The sequence below is a fragment of the Acipenser ruthenus genome, chromosome 24, assembly GCF_902713425.1.
Source record: "Acipenser ruthenus chromosome 24, fAciRut3.2 maternal haplotype, whole genome shotgun sequence".
NCBI lineage: Eukaryota > Metazoa > Chordata > Actinopteri > Acipenseriformes > Acipenseridae > Acipenser > Acipenser ruthenus.
The window spans coordinates 1,717,200-1,745,007 of record NC_081212.1 but is presented as its reverse complement, the minus strand read 5'-3'; the positions used below and the strand labels follow the sequence as shown (position 1 = coordinate 1,745,007).

General features: G+C 45.2%; 1 protein-coding gene across 1 annotated transcript; it reads right to left on the bottom strand.

Annotated features, from left to right (window-relative positions):
* Nucleotides 1-985: 985 nt before the first annotated feature.
* Nucleotides 986-26,282, bottom strand: LOC117429503 (TNF receptor-associated factor 4-like). The gene is made up of 7 exons (XM_058997898.1): nucleotides 25,734-26,282; nucleotides 10,316-10,367; nucleotides 6,597-6,701; nucleotides 6,270-6,431; nucleotides 4,960-5,121; nucleotides 3,714-3,869; nucleotides 986-3,319 (listed from the first exon to the last, which is right to left on the bottom strand). Exons 1-7 carry the CDS (start codon nucleotides 25,874-25,876, stop codon nucleotides 2,687-2,689), a joined length of 1,413 nt encoding a protein of 470 aa, XP_058853881.1. The 5' UTR covers nucleotides 25,877-26,282; the 3' UTR covers nucleotides 986-2,686.
* Nucleotides 26,283-27,808: the final 1,526 nt, after the last annotated feature.

The following is a 27,808-nucleotide window of genomic DNA, read 5'->3' as shown; positions in this document are numbered from 1 at the left end:
CTCCAGCAGCCAGCTAATTACCATCTGCACTTCCATGAAGTACGCCGCGCTTTGGAATATTAAATCCATCCATTACTTGCCAAAAACATAAAGCATGCAGATAAATTAGTTAATACATTTGTAACTTTAAGAATATCATTTTGTTGTGCTTTGCTGGATTGACGCCACAACCTGCATTGCATTTGATTAAATTAAAATAATCAATGCTTTAAATGTGAACTACAGTACAGTTTTCCAGGATTTCAGAAGGCATGCTTTTGTAATCTGAACATCTATTTTAAGCCTCACCTTATTTTCAATCTGGTCTTGTACCTCTTTGGAAAAAGACCATCTTCCTGGCGGGATTCCCCTGCGAAAATCTTTTAAATAAACAAGAATTTCAAAATGAACGGGCGAGAAATGAGGACTAGGTCAACTCTCAGACGGCTGTTAAAACTGCCAGCGATACACAGGGCCTGCATCAAAACCAGGCTCAGTGTGATTCAGGAGGAGTTCAAATGAAAAGTGCTGAGATGACAACTTTGCGCTCCAAAAGCTGTTTGACCAATAAGGGTCTGTTTGCACATTACCCAGGAAAAGCATTAGCACGGTTCTGTCAAATACTGGTGCCTCAGTCCGTTACACTGACGTGCTGTTCCTGAGCTGCTGGGGGAGGGCATGAGACAGTCAGCGTGCAGCTAGGCAGTGATTTCACCTGGGAGATCATTGTTAGTGGATGTCTGTCTTTGTGTGTAGACCTGTATGAAAAAAAAAAAAAATCATACACATAGACTTGGCATATTGTAGGTAGTCCCAGGTTAGCTCTGTTTGATCACAGCTGACATCGCTGCGTTGCTAGGATTGTGCGTTTACACAGCTTTGTTATTGCAACGGAAGCATGCGAAAGGAGGTTCTGCGATTTCCCAGTGGCTGTGTGTGTAACTTCAATACCCCGTCTCCCTCCCTGCTTACTCCCCATGTTACTCAAACAAGCCGCACAGCTAACTTATGGAGTAATATTTTATTTCAAAACAACAGTTTGACAAGCAATCATTCAACCGATCCTAACCAATTCGTCACTCTAAATCAACAGCATAGCCTTACAAATAAATACATTTCACAAGGAGAAAGAATAGAGGAGAGATCTTTTAAAAAAAACACACAACGAAAATTAGAAACAAAATTCTTCGGAAAACTATCACGCTCCCCCTCCCTCCCTTTTTATATGGTTTTTGTATAAAACTTCTAACCATAGAAACCACTTACTTCAGGTTTGAAAAATATGGCTACAAAAAATCTTCAGTGTTCTCAATTGCTGTAAAATGTTAACTATGATAGAAACAGTACAGAAAATGTGCTTTAACTTTTATACATTAATATATATGTATGCACACACACACAGTATTATATTAACGTGTTATTCTCTTTTTACAGTTCAAATGTTGCCTTTTTGATGAGCAGACCAGTTGCCCGATTAGGACTTCTTCCAGTCCGACTGTAAATTCAGCTCGCCGATAGGCTGCCAGAACCACAGCAATTGTATTTCAGTCCGTGCTTGGAAAAGCAACTTTAAAACTGCAACAGTAAACCAGACCAAGCCTGTTCATTTCTAAAACGTCAGCGTCTACATTTCACATCTCACGACAAACGACGCTCAGTGGAACTCGTGTGACGCATCACCACGCTTTCACCTTTCCAGTGCAGTTGACGGGTCCCAGGATTGCCGGGCGTTCAACATTACTCCTCGATCTGCGTCTCCCTTTCAGAATCCTGTCCCTGCTCATTCAAACACACGTGAATCTGGAAACGGCACGTTCCTCAGCCCCTGCGGGCCGTTTCATGGCTTATTTCACAAAGTGAGTACACAGCAGAGTCAGCGGTGTGTCAAGTTCAGGTATCGTTATCCCCACAAAAGCATATTATCTTACAATAGCACCTATTATCTCATGTTGTATACACACATACATAGATATCAAATGTAAATGACACATCTTTGACCTGCACACATTTTGTATGTTAATCTGAACCATGTACTGATGATACATTACTATCTAATATTTGGCCATTTTGGTTTTCAGGGTCTTTTTCTAATGTATAAAAAACACACCTTTGGACTCCCGTGCCTGACATGGCTCTGTTTGTGTGTGCTTGTGTTTCACTGTGCATGCATGCATGTAGCTGTTCACTAAGTGGAGAATTCAGATGTTTTATCAGGGCTCCTTCTATTCTCTTCAATAAGCTCCAACTGCATTAAAAAATATCCAGACAAAAAAAGAAGAATGAACTAAAAAAAAAAAAAATGTAAAGCCTATTTTTTCTCCAGCGCCCTGTTCAAATGCACATTACTTTTCTTGAATAGAAAACAGCAACACAACTCTAGGCACTGTAGAATCTAGAAGTGTTTCCATTAAATATCAAACACACACCAGTTCCCTGTGAATGCCATGCTCCTCCTCCAGTAAGTTGGGTCTCTCAGCTCATCAATATCCAGAAACTGGAGCCTAGAGCTTCAAGTCTTGGTGGATCAGTTGGAGGACACTTGTGCAGGATCTTTTGAGGTACAGAACCAGTAAACAAATCTGCATCATCTGCTGCCACTCCGAGCTCTGCAAACGGGCTCACCTGCCTGTAAGGGTTTGGCTTAACGTCCTGGGAGGGCTCCCATGTCTCATCACAGACAGTCCTTCCTGAAATGCAACGCAAACTCTCATGCAATGATCTTCTGGGGGATTTCTATGGAGGCTTTGAGGAAGACGGAATTGTCCCGGATGTAGTTCCTCTTCTTGATCTCTTCGTGAGAGACGAACTTGGGGTACCCGAAGCCCAGCATGCTCTCGTCCAGGGAGTTCCTGGTGCTCGGGGGCTTTTGGAAGTTCTTCCAGGTGGGGTCGGGGTTGAAGGTCTCCGTGATGTGCTGGGGCTTGGACAGGGACGGGTCACTCTGGTCCAGGAGCGAGAAGGTCACCTTGTAGGAGAAGGGCCACTCCAGGAGGTTGTCGTACTCCCCGGGCAGGACTCGGATGTAGATGGAGAGGTGGGTGCCCTCCCCGCTGCCGTTCCCGTTAAGGAAGGTTGAGACCTGCAGCTTGTAGCCGTACTTGTGGGTGTAGAAGGGCGGGCTGAAGAACTCAAAGTTGTTCCGGGTCTTGGCCTCCTGCAGTTTCCGGGAGTAGTCCGCTATCTTCCAGATCAGGACGCCGTCGTGGCTCACGGACAGCTCCTCCACCTCCCTCCGCAGGTCCAAAATCTCCAGACGCTGCCGGCTCACCAGGCTGCACATCATGGACAGGTGGACCTTCATGGATTCTTCCACGTGCCTGCTCAGTCCCACCTTGGGACACTGCGATGAAATGGGGGGGGAACAATAGGAACTTGTTAGACGCTAAGGAATGTCATATCAAGGAACTAGCATGATGCCAGTTACTGTAGGCATCATTAGCATGGGTAAAGGGAACCAAGTGATTAATGGCTAGATCACTGTACTACACGCACGCAAGCAGTAAAGCAAAGTCATGTCTTTGAGTCACTGATAACAGGCCCTACTTATCCCAAGCTTTTTGCACCAGGAAAACTAGCGATGCTATAAAACTAGAGAGAAACAACTCAGAAGGTCATGAAGGACTCTCAAGTCAACCCTCTGGTTCTGAAACTTTACCGGGTGTACAAAATCAGTTCAGAAACCCTGAACAGCTTTTATTATTAAGCGGGTGCGACGGGCTCAGAGCCATGCTTACCCTGTGTTTGCAGCCGGAATCTTTAAAGGGGCACAGCACCAGGGCGCTGCCACAGCTGTCCTTCATGTGAGTGCTGAGATCCTCGCGGGCGATGTTGGGGGCTCCGCACTGGTTCGGGCACTGAACTGGGAACCGGGGACAATGGTACTGATGGCTCTGTGGATGAAACATAAATTAATACAAAATGAAGCAACCAAGAAAATATCAACCGAGTTGCAAGCATAACAAAAAGAGTTAATCTAAGAAAATAATGAACCCGCACGCAATTCTCTGGGTTCAGAACGGTTTGATGGAAGAAATCAGCCCTTCCTTTTCCCTGTTGCCCTGCTAGTGATGCCTTGTGCTGAATGACTTGGGGCGACTGGCAGCAAGTTTATTGTAAAAGGCATTCAGAGCCAGCACAGGTGCTGCTGAAAGCGTGCCAGCGAATACAAGACAGAGGACCGTCAGAAAGCTACCCGGGTGGACAGGAGCGCTGGCAGTGTCCCTGAATGCTGCTTTCTTTATTTCTTTACCCCCCCCCCCCCTCCTCACTACTCCCTGTTCCCTGGGCTTGTTGCCACTCTTGTCTATAGTGTTAGTAAGCAATGAATGCCTGTATGGGAAAGAAGGGGTCGCTTCATAAAGAAAGTGAATGAACACTAAACCCTTATCACTTTGACAACCCATCCACCGATAGAGGAAAGGCTGGATAATGGTCAAGCGACATGTGTTACATCATATGACCGTTTTCCCAACAGCCCTCCACTTGTTATAAAGCACAATGAACAAACAGAATCTGGGAGGTATGTCACAGTCTTCTGTGCACGTATGTTAACATTACAGAGTATATATGGCAAGGGAGTGTGTTACTGTTCTCTACAGTAACACACATTCTATTTTACATTTTTTGAAGAATGAAATTTAAAAATCGATTTTCAGTTTTAAAATTAGAAGTTACATAAATCATATACATTTTTTTTTGTACAGTACCTGCATGACTTATTTCTAAATATAACAAATGTATTTGCATTTGTTATAAAATGTATTTGCTTATGATTGTAAGTCGCTCTGGAGAAGGGCGTCTGCTAAGAAATAAATAATAATAACAACACCAAATCAATCAATCAATCAATCAATCAATCAATAAATAAATAAATAAATAAATTAATTAATTAATTAATAAATAATAGGCGGTGCTGCGTCAGTAGAAGGAACCAGAGTGTGCGTGTGCGTGCGTGTGTGCGTGTTCTGCGTTACACCTTACCTGGATCGTGTCGAACACAAACTCCTTGCCGCAGTATTTGCAGGGCTGGGTGCGCTTGGGGCAGTCGCTGAGACTGTGCTGGGTCAGCAGTCTGCGCATCATCCGAGCCCCACACTTATTCTCACAGTACACGCTCTCCTGCGGACAGATCCCCTGGTGGTTCTGAAGAGGGAGGGAGAGAGAGGGCAAGGGCTTAGATCTCAACTGGAGAGAAACATTCCACAGGGATGGACGGAAGACCATCTTTGTACAGCAGTTTGATCCATTCCTGGTTTTACTAGCAGTCTAAAATCAGACACTCAGGAGCTTGTTACCTATACACACTGGGGCTGATCGAGCATGTATGAAAACCTGGACTGGGTGGAAAGTGCTATGCAATAGGAGTCTTATTTCCATCTCGGGTTCAGATGCAATACAAATATATTGTAGCGTTATTCATGCCGAGCGACCCCAGGCCCTTCGCAATTAAAACTGAAAATTTGCCATCAAAAGGGAATTTTAATGGAGAAGCCCTTTCAAGTTTTCGTGAAGTGCCCAGCTATTTCAAACTGACAGTCCAATGAAATGCTTGGTAAGGTCTATCCACTGACAACGGAGTGCTTAATACTGGTCCAACTTGATTTACCGAAAAGAAAAAAGAGACCTCATAATAAAATTCACATGAATAGGATTTTAATAAGTTAAACCCACATAAGTGTGCATGCACACGCACATGTACAAAAATTGTTCCAGGTGCGACTAGAATAGCAAAAACAACATTAGACAGTCGGGTCCTTTCTCTGTATGTAGCAACGTGTGTGAGCAGGCATGCGGTTTAATAAGACTCCACCTCTTTCTAAAAGAAAACACATTCTATATGCCGAGGGTTACAGGACAGCTGATTCCATTCATTAAACTGAGACGCTTTCAAAACAGAACTCGGAGGATAGCCCGAGGCAAAGGAAATCTGGAACAGAGCGATGCATGGAGGTATATATTGAGAAAAGATATGTACTTTACAGATAGGACTGCTAGAAATATGTGACTAGATCCTAAACAAACCCAATGCACCTGATATACTGTAGATTTCTTTTTATAAGAGGAGTCTTGCCTACTGCCATTTGTTTCTTGTAAAGACGACAGAACGCCACCGCTGTGTGTCTAATTACAGTGTGCAGCCTAAAAACTGCCACTTGGAAAGCGAGCGAGTGTGCCCTGTTTTTAAAGCAAGGCTGTTTTTTGTGAATGATGGGGAATGGATAGCAGGGCTGGTGCTCTGCCAGCTTCCTCTATGAGCTCTACCCATACACCTCAAAAACCCATCCACTCACTTCGTAAGCCTCTCCAGTGAACTCGTTGCCACAGAACTCGCACTTGAGGTGGCGTTTGGGACAGTCGTACTGGAGGTGGTCCGGGAGGTCCCGTCTCGTCAGCTTGATCGGGCAGCGGTTGGGGCACGGGATCACGTTGAAGGCACACGTCGAAAAGTGGGACTGGTCACACGAGAGAGAGAGAGAGAGAGAATGTCAATATACAGTTGATCATACAGTATAATCAGTCTGCCTCAATGTGTTCACAATGCATTGATCAGGCTAGCTAAACAGTGTGTTCCAGAGTGAACAGGAGCGCGGATGCAGACGAGCGAGTGTCCTCCTTACCTGCAGCTGTTTCATCTGTCCAGACCAGCGGCAGCCCTCCTCACTGTGGATACAACGGATCAGGAGACACAGGATCTGCTGCTCCAGCTCAGGGTCAGGGTAGATCTGCAGGGGGAAGAAGCACGCACTGGGGTTAGAGAGGAGGGGGTAAGAAGCCAGGGAGCAGCACATGTGCCCGTCAACCCCCAGCAACGCTCACACAGTCAAGGGGTTCCACGGAGACTTCTTGTGCGGTAAAGAAATAATAAAATCATAGCAGTCATGGAAGTGAATAAAGAAGACCTCCATGCAACAGCAACGGATGACCTAATGCAGCTTCTATTGTTCTGTATTGCACTGTAGATGAAGATACAGTAACTGTTCCCGGACTTCCAGTAGAAAAAGGCCACTTGTCCGGACAACTGCAGCATGTCCGATTGCGTTGGAATAATCTGTACGGTACGTCATGCTGAAAAAACCTGGATCGCTCCCATTACAGCACAAGTGTGGAAGTGTTCACAGTTCACTTGGCAGAGCTATGAACCACCTGGCTGCGAAAGCTGGTCTTTATTCCATAAATGTCGTCACCGCGTGAGACCCCAGGCAGCACAGCTAACATGTCCGACACAGGCCAGCTGTGACGGGGCCACATCACACAGCCGCTGTATCGAGCCGGGAACACAAGAGAGGACAGCACCAATTCATGTATCCAGCAGTATTTATGCATGGTTACAGAGCTCTACAATTTTTATAACCATAATCAATTTCATACGTTCAGGTATGAAGATTTTAAATCCTCAGGGCTTCTCAAATTCTGTCGTTTTGTGCAAACGTACAATCATTATAATTGGTGTGCCATTCAATACAGCCAAGCTAAATTGGAGTGCTGAACTAGCCAATTATAGCTGTTCATGCTCTAATGAAAGAAGATAATTGATGTTGTCCTGTAACCCACAGCGCTATGCGAACAGCTACACGTGGCTCTGGGCGAGTCCAGCCCCTTTGTTTTAAGCATGTTTTTTTTTCTCTTTTTGATTAAGCAAGGATTGAACAGGTCGACTTGCCAGATTAGTACCACAACAAAAAATAACTTTAGCTATTCATGCTGCTGTATGCAGGGGGCCAGAATCACTGTGCTTGAGTGAGATCCAAAATAACAGGCGTTTCTGATTTTGAATTTTACATCCTGTTTATGGTGCCCAACTCCTGTCCAAATTAATGCAGCGGCATGGCTCCAGATCGGATTTACTCACAGTTTGTTTCCATTAACTATGAATCAATGAATAAAAAATAATGTGTTTAAATACAGTGCAGACAAAAATCACAACAATTACATTTAAAAACCTTAAAATGTTTTACCCAGATTAAATAATTTCTGACGGGACACAAAATCGAAGCACGTTAAAAATTGGATCACTTTTTAGTCAACGCGTGCATGCTTTTTTGAAGTGACGGCTGTTTTTAAGGAACGGCTGTATCTCCTCAGTTTCTGTGCAGCTGAACCCCCTCCCTTGCCTTTAAAATACTCAGGAGGGAGTCCGTTAAACCACTGGTTCAGTTTCTCTGTCATCAGCTGTGCGGTAGAGAGGCCAGGAATATGGAGCAAGGAGAAATCGCCTCCAGACTGGCAGGAGGTGAAGTGGATCCGACTCCAGCAGCCTCCCTCTTTATACCGAGCAGCAGACCACTCAGGGAGGCCAACAGAAACCCCACCGGCCCGTCTGAACTGGATTCTTCTCTGTTGTTGAGAAGCGTTGCTTCAGAAGTCTGCGGTTTATTTGGGAAAGATTTAAAATTCAGGCCACCTATACGGCCAAATCAAAAGAAGCACAACCCTGCCCGAGTTCTGTGAATCAAAAGCTCTCCTCTCCCAGACCCCAAACTCCTTATCCCTGACCCTGCTCTCCCAGGACCCTCCGGACAAAGAGCTCCTCACAGGAACCAGACCCCCCCCCTGCTTTTTAAATGGCAAAAACAGAAAGGGAATTGTCTCAACTGCTGCCGACGTCAAAACATCAGCTGGGTTTGAAGAAAAGAAGAAAAGAAGATGCTTTGAGTCTGAATGTCTTGAGCGAGGCTTACAAAACACAAGAGGGTTGAAGGCAGCACTGAAAACAGGAGAGTCAGTGCCGTGACTGAGGGCTAGAGAAAGAGGGCATTATGTTTAATCAAGTGGCTCTCGGACGGTCCTGCAGGACAAAGGAAGGGGGAAGGCTGAAGAAAAAAAACAGATATGAATATAGCCTTTACTTTTTGTACTGAATTGTAAAGGCTTTGGCGTAGCAATTACAGCACAGTAATATATACTAGATAGAAATGCAGTTTGAAAGCCTTTGATTTGAGTGCTTCAGCACCGTTCCACACACATTAGGGGCAATGAAAGTGCTCTGGTGGGATTTCAGGACCTGAAGCAAGCTCTCTTTTACAAAGCCAGGTAGAGGGCTCTACCCAGGCTCTCCAAGCAGGCTCCACTTCAGCTCAAAACTCAAAGCAAAAGCGGTTTCTGAGTGAGATTGGCAATGACTGCGATTCCACCGGATACAAGAATATAAAACGCTTACCCCTTCCTTTGCACATACTAGCAGCGCTTCAATGAAACTCACGCAGTCTGACAAGCAAACAGTATAAACCAAATCTAGAAACTATGCGTGCAGTACATGCGTATTGTATCAATGTTCCGTCACTGATTGGTTCATGCTGAGGTCTGGAGAGTTACTTAATGTCTCTATAAAAGGGATATTTGTATAGTTCAGGGCAGACCACACTGTGCGAACACTGAATAAATCTGCTTTCACACGATATAAAATATAAAATACACATACGTATTACACAGGCACCCTTGTTTTAAAGGATCTGTTTCACTGGAATAAGGGCTGTTGGCATGCGAGAAGAGATTAACATGTTCTACAAAGTTCTAATTAAGGAGACTTCAATGTGGAGTTCATTCTGAGGAGCTGCTTACTGGCTCAGCCTTACCAGCATGTCATTTGAGATAATAATACACTTACACACTGAATGCTTTCACAGAACCCTGAGCCCAACCGCAGCCAAGTTTATGTTAACAGATAAGCCTAATGCCCTTATGGGTTTTTTATTTCTCTCTAATGGAAGCTTAGAATGCCTTTTAAGATTTTAGCTGTTAAGATAAATATAGCCGCAAACGGGTTTTTTGTTTGTTTGGTTTTTTTTAAATATAGCCTCTCACAGGCTATGAAAAGACGATTATATTTAAAAGACACAAAGAGCTCAGTCAAGTGAAAATTCTGCTATGTGCCTGTGTATTTATTTTAGAGGGCTGAACGGGGAACTAGAAATAACTCAATAATGGACGTGCAGTATCTCCACAACCTCCCAGAGCCACCTCATTATTACAATTACCAGAACTGTGGGTGAAGAACGAGCAGAGTCAAAGCAACGAGGCACAGGGGCTGAGCAGCCCTGTAGGGTCCCTGTTGTCGGGGCAGCAGTGTGGGGGTCCGGGAGGTTGACGTGTTCAGCCCTCTTTTCGGTGTCCTCAACTTTATTTTCATCTCATTCGTAATCGAGCAAGCAAGCAGTTGAGTTTTCAGCATGCAGTGCCGAGCTCAGTGAAAAGGTTAATACAAGGAAGGAGGTCCTTGTCAGCTCTCGTGTATACTGAGACGCCGACAGATTTATTGGTTAAAGCAGGGCCACAGAAATGATGAATAGAACAAATGGAATATGTAAAGGTTTGAAGAGGACTTCGTCTCGTTCCTTACCTTCGCATAATCGAGGGGCAGCTGATCTTCTGGACATTTAAACACTCCTTCACTGTGAAAGAAGCAGAAAAACACCACGTTAGGGTTCAAACTGGAAGTGCACGCAACTCAAATACATTGTATTTATTAGACATCTGAAAGGGAAGCATGCTTGCTTTACTTTCCTGAAACTAGACAGACAGCACACAGCAGGTGGAAAAAAAAATTCTGTCCACAACCGAACAACACCGATACAGTTTGATCATCCTCCTGCATCTCACCTGGTTAGCGAGGGCACACACGAAATGCCGCGGTGGTTTTTAAAGGGATCAACGCAGTGTAGCGCTGCAACGGAAACAGAGGATTCCTGATGCAGTGGAAGCACACCAGAGCGATCAGAACTGGACGACTGGGAGGGAAAGGGTTTGAGTTTGAATTGGATTATTAACAGTCTTTCCACGGGGCTCCGAGCTACAGACGTCCTCAGTGCCGACTCTCTTCCTAAATCCTGACTTAATGGATTTTCCAGGCCACTGGCTTTTATGTTTTTGCTCTTTCCCCTCCTCTACGAGGATTGATTCCCGCAATTACCGAGTTTTATTATTAGGCAAGCCATCTATAAAGAAATGAAGAGAGTTTATTTTCTTCCCCTGAGCGATTTCCGAAGGTTAAAAAAAATTCAAATAAAAAGACGTGTCATAGGCACTTTATGTAGCTGCAAGGAGTATTGGGTCTCCTGCAACTTGCCCTTTGTTGCCAGGTTGCTGCGCCACTTTCTGATCTCAAGGAACGAACAGGAATATCCAGAGTTAGAGGTTTCAGGCTTGTCTTAAAGACCAGTCTGGGTCATTCACAGGGGCGCTCTGTTGTGGTGTCATTTCAAACCTCTTGTCATGCTTCAAGGGCTGCCCGTCCAATGCCAAGGCTGCCAGTGCATTCCTACAGCGCTCTCAGCTGCATACTTCCACCCTTCGCTTTCCATGCCACTGCCTCCCCACAGCTGCCTCTCGGAAACGTGTGTCACTTCAGGGCTGTGTAGCGCTTGTGACAGGACAGCAGCCAGAGCCCGAGCGCTAATTGCATGGACATGTCTCCTAATTATCCTTGCCTGACAAAGATTCAAATCATATGGTCTGCAATTGCATTAATTATCCGGGTCAGCCTGAACCAAATCTGCTTAGTGCTGCTAATCAGTGAACACACAGCCGCAGTCATAACGCTCCATTCCATAGCAAATCTGCAAAATACAGCAGAGGTCACAAGGTCCACATTTAAATGAGCCTATCGATTACCTGGAGAGAGGAACGCCCTTCTCATCTCAACATGTTTTAAATATGAGAAGGTCTTTATATACAGAATTTGTATCAATGAAAACACTTCACATTTAATACTTTGACATCTTGAGAGAAATCTTGTATCTTACACCAATTACACCGAAAAGTGGCTTTTGATTGAAACTGCATGCAACACACGGCCTTGCCGTCCCTCTTCAGCTTTCCTGCAAGCTCACTACAAAGCCCTTCTCTTCTCCTTCTCGACGGGGGTTTAACACGAATCCCGGTTTTATCCCAGCAGGAGCTCTCCTAATAATCTGGAATTCTGCTCCTGCTGTTCCCAGCTTCACTCCCTGCATTCACAACCCCGGAGCTACTGAAGGTGTCATTAAAACTGCCAAACAATAACGCCAGCACACAAGAAGCACGCATTCAAAATGTTTCTAAAAACACACACTAACTTATAAATGAGGTTGGAAATACAGCATATAGCAAACTGCCCATCTTTTTAAAACATCCTGTAATTCTAAAGAAGGCAAGGCTTGTGGTTTTGTTGTACCTTTTACAAAGTGGCACAAAGAGGACCCCCTCCCCCCTTCACTAAAGGGATCAGACGATGAGCTGCAAAGCTTCTCGCACTGAAAGGGGGCTTCCGGTCGAAGGAGCACAATATTCCAAATCTGTCCTCAGAGAGAGAGAGTTCATTAGCAGGCATTAAAGGCTTAAACAAGCCAGGATACCAGAGAACCCAGCGAATGGCACCCCAATGTAGAAGATTTGACAATTTGTACGCCTGGCTAATACAGAAAGGCTCTGACATTTAAAAGCACCTAAAACTGTTCATTCACAAGCCTCGGGTGCAACACAGGGTATACCAGACGATTGCAAATGCCAAGCTGCTTTAGTAGCGTGCAAAGTAAAGCCTGTGTATTAAAAGGTCATTCATTAATTCATCATCGTGATCAGTACAAACATGATTAGAATGCATTTCCAATCGTGTCCCGTAAGCCTGTTTTTGTTCTGCAAAAAATAAAAACGCATACAGGACTGTTGATGATCGCCAACACCTGCTTGGTATTCTAAACAAAGTCAGGACAGTTTCACCTGTCAGCAGCAGGTCTCAAAATCAATGGAAAGAAGGAGGCATCTGCAGAGGAGGAGGTCAGCCGGCTGAGCAATCACTGGAGCGGGGCGGCAGTCAGCACTGACTGCGTGCACCCTGCGTGTGTCTGCATGCGTGTGCAGGGGGACAGGCTGTGTGCACCCTGCGCATGTCTGCATGCGTGTGCAGGGAGACAGGCTGCGTGCCCCCTGTGCGTGTCTGCATGCGTGTGCAGGGAGACAGGCTGCGTGCACCCTGCGCGTGTCTGCATGTGTGCGCAGGGGGACAGCCTGATGATTAGAAACGGAAAGGAAATGCCTCGTCACTCTGCTGAAAGAAAGGTCCACCGCTCCTTTACACCTGCCTCGCTGAGCAAACAGGGAACGCCCTGGAGAGGCGGGTCAGCACCTGGTTCCTGTCACTCCAGTGGGGAGCCGGAAGCAGGTGCAAGTCTCATCAAGATCAGGAGTGCGGCTCTCGGATGGGAATGGCGCTGGGTGTTTACAAGTAGACACACATTCAAGCCAGTGCCTTCATCACAGTGATGATTTGATGCAACCCACGACTGTTTTGGGATTAACGATTGAATTACCCTTTAAAAAAAGAAGGCACATCAAGCAACATGCTACAAGTGTCTGTGTCGGAGTGGGCTATGGTGTTGAAAAATGTTTGATTTTTTTTTTTTTTTTTTTTTTAATCACAATGAGCAACAACATTTCGGCTGTTTGAGCTTTCTGAAAGCGAAGTCTCGTTCACCTGCTGCGCTCTGCAATGCAATCTGGTGGGATTGCCTGTAATTCTGCAAGAACTGGGACGGGTGGCTTTCTAGCCCTGCAAGGGAAAGCTGGAGGCCTCAGAGCTGGGGATGCTCAGCACTCGGATGATGTTTAATCACGGGCAGCATTAGGAGCATGTTATCTGAAATAAAGCCGGGGAGGTGTTGTTTAACCGAGTCACGTTACTCTGCCTCTGAGCTCAAAGTATAAACTAAACAAGGCTCTGAAAGCAGAAAGGTGTTGTTTCCTTGAGCTGATGTGCTAAAAGCTGCAGCCGACCCATTAGAGGTGAGAATGTTCTCACCCTGCCTGCCTGCCTGTCTGTCGGGGGAGCGCACTGTGTTCTGGAATCTCAATGACCTGCTGCCTCTCTCAGCTGCTTGTTACCAAATGGCCTGGCCAGTGACTGGGGCTGCTAGCTCAGCGTCTCAACACTAAAAGCCCCAAGCCGACACAACTCAGCACGTGACAGCGACCCCCACGCTGCACCCCCTCTACAAGCTTGCTGTGTTACACTAGCAGCAACAGCAGAGATCAGACAACAACCCTCCCCCCTCCATGAACAGGACAGAATTAGGTCTAGATTCTGTTCAAGCATTGACACTAGCAATTCATCAAGGAATGAACCCTTCTGAGGATTAGTAGAGGAAATCCTGGTCTAAAAGCTCCTCTGGAGAGATGGGGGATCGCACAGCAGCAGGGCAGAGGTGGGGAAGAAGCATGGGTTGAACAGGGGGTGACCATCTTGATCAGGGCAAGCCATATTAACATTAGCAGGTAGCCAGCTTTCCACAGCAAGACGTTACTCCTGAAAGCTCAAAGCCTGGTTAAACAGCTCTGCAGAGGCACACAGGGGAGGGGCTTACATGCAGGTATGTTAGTTATAAATGTGGATGTAAGGCAGTGATCCCTTTACCCAGCTCAGACAGTAGGATCCTATGCATTGCTGATGCCTGTATTGATTGTGAATGGGGGAAGTGGGAATTCTCTCAGAGCTGCAGCTCAGAGGATCAAAGAGAATACAAGAGTCTACCCTGCTGGGACTGAACACAATTAGGCAGGGCTGCAAGGTAGGAGTGCCACAGTGAATCTAGAGCAGCAGGAGAGCTTTGTTTAGGGTTAATGTACAGTATGTCTAAGCAGGTTATCTGAGAAAGAACCGAAAACTGTCAGTCCCATTCAAAGAGGTTAAATTAAATAACACAGTCCTGCACAGTGACTGACAGTGAAGACTCAGAGCAAGGCTAATTGGGGCCTTGCACTCTGCGTTACCACGGCAATCAACATCTGAACCAAACGCTCTGTCCACAAACCAGCAAAACACTGTTATTATCTCCATCCATGATACACTGTTGAGTGACACGCAGCTAAAACAGCTAAAGCCTACTCCTGAGCTCCTACTGCCCACTGTTTGAGTACAGCAGCATATTCGCTGATCTTTACCCAGGTCAACAGCCAGCAAGAGTTCAGCCTTGCGTACATTCACTGGCTCGCTACGCTACCCGTGAACCATATCAACACTGGTGTTTATGAGAAAACTGCAAACCCAGCATTCTCCCTCGAAAACATGTTCCACAAATAAACCCAGCTGCAGCACGCACGGTCCCTTTGTTTAGAGAGCGCTTTCTCTTTGTTTATCACGTATGTACATTAGAAACCTCGCACAAGCGTCACAAACACTGCGTACACTGTATACGCTACAAGTCCACACTGGGTTCATTAAACTAACCCTGCAAGTAAACGATAAACCACTCCCATCCGAAAGAAAACCACCAGCGAAACCGAAATACGTTGTTAAAAAGGCTTCAAGCTTTACAATCACACTGTCCGTTTCTCAATTTCCCAACCACCACCACCTCCACAAGTCACATGCTTTAAAAGTATGATGTATTAAACCACGTCATCATCATCATCATCATCATCATCATCATCATGTAGAGCCCCCTTTCCCATTCAAAACCACGTTTCCAATGCTTTACACTCGGCACTCGGTATAACTGGTTTCTCCGAGAATAAATGAAAAGGCAGCCGCTACAGCTTCTCCGCAGACTGGAATAGTCCACATTACAAGGCATTGCCGTTTCGCAGCCTTGGTGTACGAATCAATTTACTTCAAACACTGGACTGCAGAGCGGTTTCACTGGCGTCTGTTTCACAGGGTAGGAGCATCGCTGGAGGTGCTGTCCTGTGGGGGTCCCTGGTCATAGCAGCTCTGAAATCTGGAACTCTCAAAACAGACTTCCTGCTTTTGAAAAGAAACTGGGGTTCAATGCAAAGTTCCCATCTTTCATTCTCATCCCCGGGCTCGGTCAGGCATGAACAACTTATTACAAAAGCACCACTGCCTTCATTAGCATGCATCTGCTGGACTGGCTCATTCCTGTACACCGAGCTCTCTACACGCTTCACTTCACAACACACACCGCTTTCCTCCAAGCGGATGATGTTCAAATTGAAATGAATGTAATCAGAAACAGACAGACACGCTCAACCCAGTCCCAGACTAACCTCTCTCGCTCTATGCAAATTCACTATGAATTTTTTATGATGCAGTATCAGAATTAGAGGTTTCCTTGCGCAGGGAGGACATGCTGGAAGGCAGAATAGGTCAAGTGCTTCACTACTAGTAATAGTCCATCTAGCTTTATTTAACCTGTGTTCATCTTAAGGTACTGAATCTTTAAGAATCTTTAAGATAAAAACCAAAGGATCTTTTAGTGTCCTGGGAAGGCATATTGAAATCCTGGGACACCATCTTCAAAACCAGGACGATCCAGGAAAACAGGGACAGGAGGCAACCCTACTCACTAGAAGTGAAGACTGACTTTCCAGAGTAGTGCTTCGTTACCTGAAGCATGGACTACAAATCCACTGTGACTGCTGATTAGAATTGCCTTGGGCAAGACTGCAGTATTCTTTGCGGTCCTCTCCAGGTGATATTAAGATACTTCTGTTTCATATTGACAATCATAAAACATTTACACACATAATACATGAGCTCCCAATGCAGAGTCTAGGCAAGCCTGCGAAGGACTTGATTTCCCCCCAGAGACTGCTTGACTAGAAGCGGATTATAAAAATGTGTCACTCAGAAAGCGGTGCTCAGTGAATGGAAAACGTCTCACCACGTTGAATGAAAGACCTCTTTTCTTTATTTTTAGTTTTGTTTGCTGGTCCTAGCCCGACCCCTGTTTTGTAAAGGCCCGTTTGTAAATTGCAATCCTTCTTTCTCGTTTTTCATTGTTACAGGTCTGTTTTTTTTTTATTTGTTACAGGATCTGGAACAATGGAAACAGCTAGTATAGAAAACAACTCGTTTTCTCTCTGGTAACCTGAGGGAACCGTCTGCTTCTGAGGTGTAGCATAACAAGAGAGGCCCTCAGACACAGGGCTCAGAGTGGGGGTTGCTCGGTAACTAGAGGGCCTGGATTTAAAAAGGAACTGTAGGCCCCACTCGCTACGTACCAAAATCTGGGTGCCAGAACAAAAATATGTAACAGAGTTTTGGTGAAAATCCATATTCCCATTTCCACTCCAGTGAACAAGAGAGTAACTCATTTCTATGTTACAATACACTACAACTCAGCTGTGTTTAATTCAGAACTTCAGTTCTCGGCCTTGCTTGTCTGGGATGGGGTTTATTTATGTAACATTTCTGTGGTTTCTCCATTCCATCAGGGGGCGGGCTCACTCATGCGGGTCCAGGTTTGGGTGCGATTACAGAGAACCGTTTTAGATTAAAAAGCCAGCTCATTCTGAGCAGAGCAGCTGCACAAGCAAAACGCCAAGCTCGCCGGCACATTTCAAATCGCAATCACGGTTTCATTTCATCGGTCACAGGCATTTACTGGAAGGCACTGCTCACGGCAGACCAGGGGTTAATTACAACTGGAAGCATTGCCTGCAAAACCTGTCTGTGCTTCTCACTCATCACTCCCAGACTATTAAAAAAAAAAAAAAAATTAACACGCAATAAAAATAAATGTGACGGATGAAAAAAAATAAATCTTTATGGTTAGCCAATTGACTTTGTCAACTTTCCAGGTCCACCACCTGTTCCACAACCTACATAAAAATAAATAATTAAAACAAGGCAGCGCCCAGAGTGAGCGTGCTCATTAGTCATCATCAGAGAGAGAGAGCGAGAGAGAGAGAACACCACTCAAACATCAGGAGTCTTTCTACACTTTGATGGCTCACACTCTGGCACCTTCAAACACCCCCACAAACTTCACATTCTTTGCAAATTCAAATCGAAGCCTCGCCAGACCAATCCCAATCCTCTCTCTCTCTCTTTGAGATGCCCTTCCACCGACGCTAGGAAGTGGCTGCTCTTCGTAGGTTTTCAATGGCCCTGCCCTCAAAGCCACCCTCCAGGTGAACAATACGCTGACCGTCCTGTCAGAGACTCACAAGACAACCCTTTCGGATCTTAAAGCATCTCTCCTGTGGATTTTCTTTTTAGATTGTAGTGTCCTAGACAAAGACCAGCTCCTTTCCCTGAGTCACACGTGGTTATTATTCAGAGAATGTAAAATTTCCCTAACGTCTCTCAAGTTGAAAGAGCTCTTTTCTTTTTGTCTGCTGGTCCTGGCCTGCCTGCCCACTGTTTTGTAAAGACACTGTTGTAAATTCAAACCCTTCTTTCTCGTTTTCTCATGCATGGCTACAGGTCTATTGTGTTTGTTATTTGTTGCAGGATCTGTAACAATGGAAACAGCTAGTTTTCTGTCTGTTCTCCTCAGGGACCCGTAGAGGACAACTCTTTTCCTGCGTCATGTGGTTATTATTAGGCAATCAACATACACAGAGTTGCCCACAGGCATTCCAGGACCTGGATTCAATTCCTAATAACCAGGGTGCAATTCAACACACAGCTAGTGTTTTTTGTATAGCAACTGCCAATACTTCAGGCGATTCCAAATTCTACTTGCAAATGCAGCAGCTATACAGTTTACTAAGTTCAGGCAGATTGCATTCATTCTAGAACTCTGCATGTATATATCGCGCCCAGCCTCCGCCCGGTTACACAATAACGCACAAGGGAGCGTTGCGAAAGAGCACCACCTGAATAGAAATCTTAAAACTGGAAGGACCAGGAAAGAGAAATCAGTTTACACAACACACTCCAAGTGCCACAGGGATGTTCCCGTAATTCAAGCAGCGAAGTGATAACTGGAATAACGGCATTCCCTCGCGGACTAACAGAGACAGATCTGGAAGCACATCCCAGATCACATCAGTCACTGCTGCAAGTTTTTCCTTCAGCAACTTATTTTTGACCTTTAGGGGAAGTTGATGCACAAAGCAGACAATTGCTTTGACAAATACATTATTATTGTAAAATTCAACAAATTATTTTTTAAACCATAATAAACTATATTATTCTATGCTCTAGGCTGTCTCTAATCGCTACAGAGACCTAATGAAACAGATTCAGCATATAAAACATTCCTCAGTCTCTAACCTGCTGAGCGGTGTGCGAACACACAGACAGGCTGACCTTTGTGTTTCTGCTCGGTTTAAAAAGCCAGGGTTTGACTACTAGCTACTAGCGCAGCACAGGAGATATCAGACTAGCGGCTCTATGGGACAGGAGCACACTATGACACGAACAGCATCTTATCTTGTTCTTTTGCACCCCCACACTGATCTGGAGTTTATGATGTTTCCATGCACTGGATTAAAAGGGAAGTGTGAAATGCTGCTGGAGACTCCTCCTGTTTAGAGATAAGGAAGGGAATGGGGCTGGAAAAGCTATTCTGCGATTAGCGTTAGAATTACTAACTGAAAACCCGACTACCCCTTAAGCTGACAAACACTTAACAGTTCATACACATTAAGGAATTAATCACTTCACTTCTGCTGAAGAAGGGGAGGCTTGATCCTACAGACTGTTCTGCCACAGCCCATCCCTAACCACTAACCCCTGCACCTTGCACCCAGCCCGCCCTCGCCCGGAGTCTCTGCTCTTTATCGAGCAGCACAGCCTGTAATCAAGGGGAGTGCTGGTGATGAACGAGGCTGCTCTCTTCCACCTGCCTTGCTGATCTGGTTTATCTGACAGCCGCTTGCATTGCTGCTGATGCTCAGACACTCAGGGGGAGAGTGTAACCCATGAGCATGCATTTTGTTTCTGCATTTCCTGTCATGCTGAGTCATCCCTGATGTGCTTTGGCATGCGTCGGATTGGTCACTTGCATGATCAGTTATCGGCACATACATACATATATTTGAATGCTTTTTAAAGTATATAATTACACTGTGGTAAATTGTGGTTAGCAGGATTGCTGCTCCACACAGATAAACGCACGCTATTGTGGAGTTTCAGTTGGTCTCCCTGTGCTTCCACACCTGTTCTCCACACTCATCCCTCAAGAACACAGTGACAGGTGGCCTTCCGTATTGAAAGCCCCCTCTTCCTCTCTCTCACACCCACACAGCTGCTCTCCTCGCTGGCTAGGGCTTCCCTGCATGCCTGGGTGATGTGATGGTGGAGGTGGGAGGGAGGGAGGGAGCTGGTCACTGTGCAGCCCCAGCTACTTCACGGACACAGATGATGCAGACTTTCTATATCTTATTATTAGGTTTTCCTTTATAGTTATGGATGAATCTTGCATCTCCCAGGGCAATTGCCTGTAAAAACATAGAAACCAGAGCAGCTTAGAAGTGGTTTACATTTTGCAGAAACAGATATACATACCACAGGGCAGGCTGAAAGTGCCGTGAAGCATAGCTGAAATAGTTTCTTTTGTTTTCCTCTGTGGGGTTCAAGATCCTTTTCACTTGTGTAAAGTTTCAATCACACACAGAAAGCCTCTTCAGAAAGCGACAAGTTCAGGCTTGTTCAGCCGGAACACACTTTCTTTTTGTTTTCTTGAACAGACACAAAAGGACACACAAAAACAAACAACCACACACACACACACACACACACACACACCTCAAAATGTAGCTCGGAATGGCTTTAAACTAGAAGAAACACAGTTACGAAGATTAACGTTATGACTGATGCCTTTATTTTTAAGAAAGCTGATCACACTGGTGAAGGCATTAGCTGAAACTCTTGTGCACAGGACTGTTTGTTTTGTTCTGCTACACCCAGGTAAGGCTAATGGATGTGGCACGGCCGTGCTTACGTTAGGGTCCTTGAAACTGCTAGCAGGTTTGCAGCAGAGAGGAACAGAAGAGAAAGAAACACAAAGTGAGCAGCAGAACCTCCCAATACTAAACAATGCACCTGGAAAGACAACACTGGGAGATCAGCAACAAGGCACGAGAAAGTAGAAAATCCTTCGAGGGCAATGGGGGTTTACTGTTTATAGCCGACTTTCTTTTGAACTGTCGGAATTCTGTATATGGATATGCGTGTTTAGATCTGATATGAACCTGACAGGATTCCACTGAAGATCGTGTGCAGCAACACAACACGCATGCTGGCGCCAATTCCTATGGTACAAATCAAAACTGCCCAAACATTAAAACTGCAGCGTTTCCTTAGCATCCCGATTGGGAATCCCAGGACCGATTGGCCCTCAGGAATTTAACCCTTCCCTCTCCATGACCTCGGCACAGGGAGGAGGGATGGCTTGGGGGTGATCACAATAATGTCAGTTCGTTCCGTTCTGATCAATGACTTGCTTTCTGCCTGCCTCAACTCCAACACACACACACACACACACACACACACACACACCTCTGTGTTGTTGCTGCTGATGCTTTAATCATCTAATTGACATTTAGAGTGATGGAAAGGCATGCTAGACTGGATTTTCCCATTTCCAAAAAAAAAATGAAAATTTTCTGGCCAAGCTACAAACCAAGCTGGGCTACAGGGAGGCCCGAGGCATATAGGTTATCCCTTCTAGATGCTGGCATTGATGCATTGATGCATTGATGCATATGCACATATCCTTCGCCTCGTTGCTTATCTTGCAATGTACTTCTTAAACCTCCATGGGAGGTTTAATCTTGCAGTAAAACGAAACCATGTGCTCAGTGTTGCAAAACCTTTACAAATCACACTCCACTACTCAATACACTACGACAAAAATAATACAGAACTACATTTTAAAAAAGTGTGTATCCTAAAAAAATAAAAACGCTTTTTAAAATCAATTCCCAATTCAAATCATTAGAATTGATATTTTAGAGACATAATTCTTGGGCTTGTTCAAATGCTTTTGTTTGAAGCCAATTTAATTGACTAACAAACAGCGTCTTCAATTGCAGAATGCTGCTCATTGCAATTCTGATCAGTGACGTGCTGGAATTGATTAAGAGGGAATCGGAATGGGGGACTGATTTTATAAAGGAATTGGAACTGAAAAACAGTTCCAATTCCGACCCTGGCTTCAGGTTAGAATAAAAAATATATATATAACCCAAACAATCTGTCAGGGTCAACTTGGCTCAAAGTCACATCTGTGTACAGACTCCAAGGACAGTCAAGGACAGTCTCACTAACTTTTGCCTTGAAATAAAAACGCTGTGCAAGAGCCAAGGAATTAGGGAATTTATCCAGGACTACAAACACTAAATCAGAAGAGCGTTATTTAAAAAAAAACCACACAGAAAGAAAGACACTCTTAATATGCTTATCTGCCTTAACTTTGTTTCCTTGAGTATTAGTGAAGAATTAGGGAGACTGAACCAGCCAGTCAAAGCAAACTTACAAACCCTTTGTGAAGATAACATATACAGCAAAACACCCCAGAGCCATTTAATCATTGCCTCTGAACAAACAGGGAGGTAAATCCCCAAATCTGAGGATGTGAGGAGGCGAGGGTCGGGCGAGGCAACCACATCAGCCCCTGTAACGCCCCCCTCCCCCCCCAGGCAGGATGTGAGGATGCGAGGGTCAGGAGACACAACCACACGAGTCCCTGTAACCCCCCCCCAGGCAGGATGTGAGGGTCGGGCGAGACATCCACATGAGCCCCTATAAAGCTTAACCATGTTCAAAATTCCTTTTAGGCCCTACAGCTCCAATACTGACTGCTAACCCAGTCAATATTTCTCTTTCCAGATTTTCAGCATGGTGGAATAACCCTGACCTTGTTTGTTATGTAGCACCTAGTCATTAGAAAACTACCTTTGCCAACCTTTCAGAGCAAGTTCAGAAACAGCGAAGACGATCTTAAAAACAAAGGCTAGCAGAGCACTGTCAGGCAGTCCCCAGGCTGTGATGCTGACACGGCACATTGCGCAAGCCTGGCGATCACCTGACCACAGCCCTGATTGCGAGATTGCTCATTTCAACGACAGCTTGTTTCGACTTAACTTCTGTTGCAGAATAGAGTTTTTCAGTGTAACTTTTTCCAGGTACTGTACAAAAAAAAAAAAAAAAAAAGGACACCGCCACCACCACCACCACAAATCCCCTGCGTCACAGCCCAGCCCACTAGCAAGCCCGAATGCATCGCTCTCGCTTCAAGCCCTGGCAGGAGAGACAGCTCCTCTCCCAGAGTCTCCCCCTACCTCTCCCTACCCTGTGCAGCTGCATCCTGGCTGCCACATTTACAGCCTGCCAGCTCCCGCAGGATCATTCATGAGGGCATGATGCAGCTCAAGCGAGCAGCACAGGGGCTCAGCAGCTGCATGTGATTCTGCGTTTGCCCCTCTGTGGTGCCGGCTCCCCTGGTGCATGAGTAAGAGCATCAATACTATCATCATCATCATCATCAACAGCCAACCTTGTGAGAGTTCTGGAGGTAACTGATATTACATCAACGAGACAGCGTCTAAGAGGGAAAAGAACATTGATCGCAATAAATGAGAAAGACACTTTCCGGACTTCCTCCTGAGCTCAACTGAGACAGAGCTTAGCTGAAGTCATATCAGCTGGATGAGGTGCACAAGAGAGGCAGATGGTAGAACAGCCACAAGGCAAAATGGAAAACATCACATGAGATTAACAGATGACGTGGGTGGAACTATTTAAGAAGGCACCGTTTCTCTCTCTGCTGCAGCGCTATCTTTATGAAATCGGACTCCACTACACTTAAAAGCCTCCCATGCACGTTCTGTTAGAGATGCTGCTTTTAGAACGTTTGTTCACAAAGCACGGCTCTTTCTGTTTTAAGGATCTCAGCAGCGTCGCTATTTAACACAGTTTCCTACCCGTTCCAGGGCTGATCCCCACAGCTGTGCGAAGCTGCTCGTTCTCAATGCACCCATACCCTCAGAACAAAGGATTTCACGCCAGCGTGGACAAACGCATGCTGATGCTCATATCTACATAGACTTTTCTTTGAAGCACAGTCCTTGTGTTCGGGGTGATGGGGAGGAGGGGTGCTGTGCATTCCCTTAACACTGCCGGTATGTTTATTATTTCGAGAGAACAGTACAGCTGAAAAGGGGTCCCAGTTGTCCTTGAAACCATGACAGCTACCCCCACAGAAAGCCAGGAGACTTCGCCATTCAAATCTGAAGAAGTGGAGGCATTGTGCTCTGGCTTTACCCTTGGTGGATTTCTAAGAATCAGCTCACTGCGGCTTTGTGGTGGTAAAAACCAACACTAAAGACCTAAAAACGAGAGCATTGAATAGTACTGTCAGCTATGGTAGCGATTCTGCCAGCACAACAGGCTACCCTTTTAAACACATGAACGAAATGCTGTTAATCAGTAACTCTGGACTTCATTCACAACCGGTTTATTACAGGACTCAACTGGGACAGAAATGTCTTTATTTGACACGGGATGAGACCGCTGCACGCAATGGTGAATGCAACATGCTGGATGCAATGGGAAAGGGAAATTGTGGCCACGGTACTATTTTTAGCACTTGAAATAGAAAGCATGCCGCGTGTCACACATCAGTCGAGACTGTTTGTGGATTTAAAGCTACAGCACTCCCAGTAGAAACCACACTTCTGAACGATCCTGATGGTAGAACTGCACTTCTCCACAGCTCTGATACAGCGGAGTTACAGCACGTTTTTACAGAGCTGCTTCACAGAGCAAAGCACCCGAGACCATCAGCTGGGGTTCATTTGAATATGCCAAACCGACGAGCGCAGTCAGTTCCTCCAGATTAAAAAGGGTTCAGGCACCATTTGCGTGTATTCAAAGCACTTTGAAAAAAAAAAACTCAAGCCGTGTCACACAACAGCAGCAAAGAATGAAAACAAACTGGAATAAGCCAGCGACGCGTTTGCAATGTTATCGCCCGCTGTGTATCGCACTGTGGAGGTAATTATACGAATTCAGGATCTTCATGCAGGACCTCAATTACTTCAGCAACGGCATTGCAAAACAACCACACAGATAGAGGGGTTTTCAAGCCAAAACAAAAGGCATACTCCCTCTCACTCCCTACAGAACAGGGGTCCCTCAAGGCAGGCTGGGGCAGTATGACAGAGAGACGATTCAAACAGGAATACTGTACTGTAATAGCGAACAAGGACAGGATACAAGACCCAACCCCATTACCCCATTACTCGTGCTTCTAGTACGAGAGTTAGAACCCTCTTCCAGTCCTCAGTGTTTCACAACAGCACTGTTTACAAGGCTCTCAAAGTCACTGAACGTTATGGAAGAACCTGCTGTCTGCAGATATCCCTTCTGGTCCTTTTAGGAGGAATGTCTCCAGAATGGTTTAACGGGGGGGGGGGGGGGGGGGGGGGGGGTCAATGCATTTACATTAGAATGGAGTGACTGGGAAACAGTATTTGCAACCCCCTGGGTTCAAGAAGATTGGTAGCTCTGAGTGACTATTTCACACACACACAGCGCGACCACAAACAAGACGCATGGAGCAAAATGAAGCAATGCAACACAGACCGAAAGCCCTGTACTGCACAGTGGTGCTCAGGTAACACACTAGTTTATGTGTTTGTTTGTGGCTACTCCTGTAGGGTGTAGCTGTGGATAATAACGTGTATATATCACATGTCATATATATATATATATAGATGGCGCGAGAGCGAGATACACACACATGCTTCCGTTTCAAAAGATGCCTTTCATTGCTACGGGTAACGTGCAGCAGGTGACCTGCGCCACATCGAGACACGCCTTTCCTGGAAGCGAAGCGCCCCCCACCCGGTCTGAAGGTCTCCCGTGTCAAACTCACACAGCAAACAATCGCTGCTTTATCGCCTTGCATATTGGAACGGCCATTGCGCAAACACTGAGAGGAGAGGCTGAGGAGGAGACTAACAGCGCTGCACGTAAAGAAACGACCGACCCGACTTCCAATACACTGCAGCACCAACAACGGCGCGTTCAATGGCTTTTATACTGCCCTTCTACTCCGTATTTCTAATCAATACAAAAATCTTACCTTAGGAATTCTTGCAAGCAGGTATCGCAGAACCTGTGTCCGCAGGTGGAAACCTGCACCGGGTCCCTCAGTGCCTTGTTGCACAGCGGGCACTGAAACCGCCGCTTGGGTTTCTCCAAAAACTTGTAATCAAACCCGGGCATAGTGGAAGGAAAAAAGGGCTATCACTCTTGGGTAAAATCAATATGTATTTTTTTTTCAAGCTAACCTAAAAAAAAAAAAAAAAAAAGAACAGCAACGTGTATTTTGTCGGTGTTCTTCCGACAGTGCAAATTCCCAGTCCAATATCCAACGACAGCGGCAGATGGGAGACCCGATAATTGTGTCAAAGTCTCTCTCTGTTTCTGTATTTTTTAAGGTGGTCCGGGTGCTGTTACAATCAAGCCGGCTGACTGTGAGTCCCTTGGCGTTCAACAGCAAGACGGGTATTCGGTCTGAGAAGCTTTCTAAACGGGTAATTAGTGATTATTTTACAGTACGGCGGATCCCGTCCGCACTGGTTCGATGGTAACTGGCGTCTTCGATCCCTCCTCGTCGTGCCCATCTGTTTAAGGTACAGCAGGCCCCTCCCTCCCGTTTCTCTGAGAGGGGGTGCACTTCGCTGGGTCCTAGCGCTAGTCGTGTCATTGTTAGGGAGAACCCCATAATTTGACCAAGTGTCACTGTGGGATTGTGGTTTTGGCAGCTATGAAAATTAAGCAACACATTTTTTTTTTTTTTTTTGTAAATGCAAAACGCTATTTAATTGTTTTTATTAATAATAATAATAATAATAATAATAATAATAATAATAATAATAATAATACACATTTTAATTTTATGGTATATCTTGCAGGTATAGGCGTTTAATCTCGGTAATAAATTGAATTAGTGTAATTTGCTCCTTATTAAGTTAAATGTGCATTTTTTTTTATTGAATTTTAGTAAGTAAATAATTACATTTCCCTGATAGGAAGATTTCTAAACAGCGTTATCAGTAATGCGCACAAAGCGCTGACTGGGACCAGAAACGTTACAGTCAACGGTCCTTTGGGAGAATGTCTCCCCCTGGCGGACTCGATTAAAACAACGACCTTTTTTAACTGCCCTCTTTTTAATCGCACACCGTATTAATTTGTTAATAGCTATTAAGGGATGTTGTTTGGGCGAATGGCTGTTTGTCTTGTTAGATTAACTGCCGGACCCCACTAAAAACGCAATGAACTGAAACTCAATGGGTACAGCTATAGATCAATGTGTTAAACTTGAGCAAAATAATTAAAAAAACGAGTACATTATCAGCAAAACACAGTTTTGTGTTCATAAGCAACGCGGGGTATTTATTGTTTATCTATTTAATAAGAATTAGCAATAACGATAAATATAAATGATGCATAACGCTCAGTAATGTGGCGCCGGTAAGTGAGCATCTGTATACAGCATATCCTCAATTCCGCATTTCAAGGTCTGCGTTTGAAAACCCACGCAGCCCTTTGACTGGCAGAAGCTCCCGAGAACTCCAGGTAAATACGTCACAATGCGTGGGTGTGAACTGCAAACTAAGAAGGAAGAATGCCAAGAACACATACACGTATGAATGCAATTAACAACTATCCTAAGAATAGCTGGAATAGTTTCTTTAAACAAGCACACGCACACAAAATAAACGTGCAATATGCAGAACTTGCTAATAAACTAAGCGGAGGCGGGTTCAACAGGGTTGCCGAGGTCCAGTGGTTGTAATAGCAGGTATACGGCTAGATTAGTAGGGGGTATGTCTTGTAGTCGTGCACTGCGGGGGGGCGGGGGCGGCTGCAGTACGTGTCAACTGCACAACACGATGCACGCTTTGGCACGGAGCCTCTATGACGTCATGTTTCCTTCCAAAGAACCTCTGAATTGAAGTTCGACGTTCTGGAGGTAGCTCTGAAAGCGATTAGCTTATCTGTACGAAAACAGGACCACGTACCTGCATGTCTATCATTCCACCCGTAGGTAACTGCTTCATATGTAAGTTTACTGCAGTGAATGTATATTGAATTGTGTAGCGTTTGATAAGCAGAACATGACTGTTATAAAAAAAAACTGCACGTTTT

Bases quoted from the DNA above. Each gene is read 5' to 3' on its own strand.
- LOC117429503 (XM_058997898.1), bottom strand. From the start codon at position 25,876: ATGCCCGGGTTTGATTACAAGTTTTTGGAGAAACCCAAGCGGCGGTTT. The intron at 10,368-25,733 runs GTAAGATTTTTG...CTTCTTTCACAG, and splicing joins TGCTTGCAAGAATTCCTAAG to TGAAGGAGTGTTTAAATGTC. The intron at 5,122-6,269 runs GTGAGTGGATGG...CTCCCTCTTCAG, and splicing joins TCACTGGAGAGGCTTACGAA to AACCACCAGGGGATCTGTCC.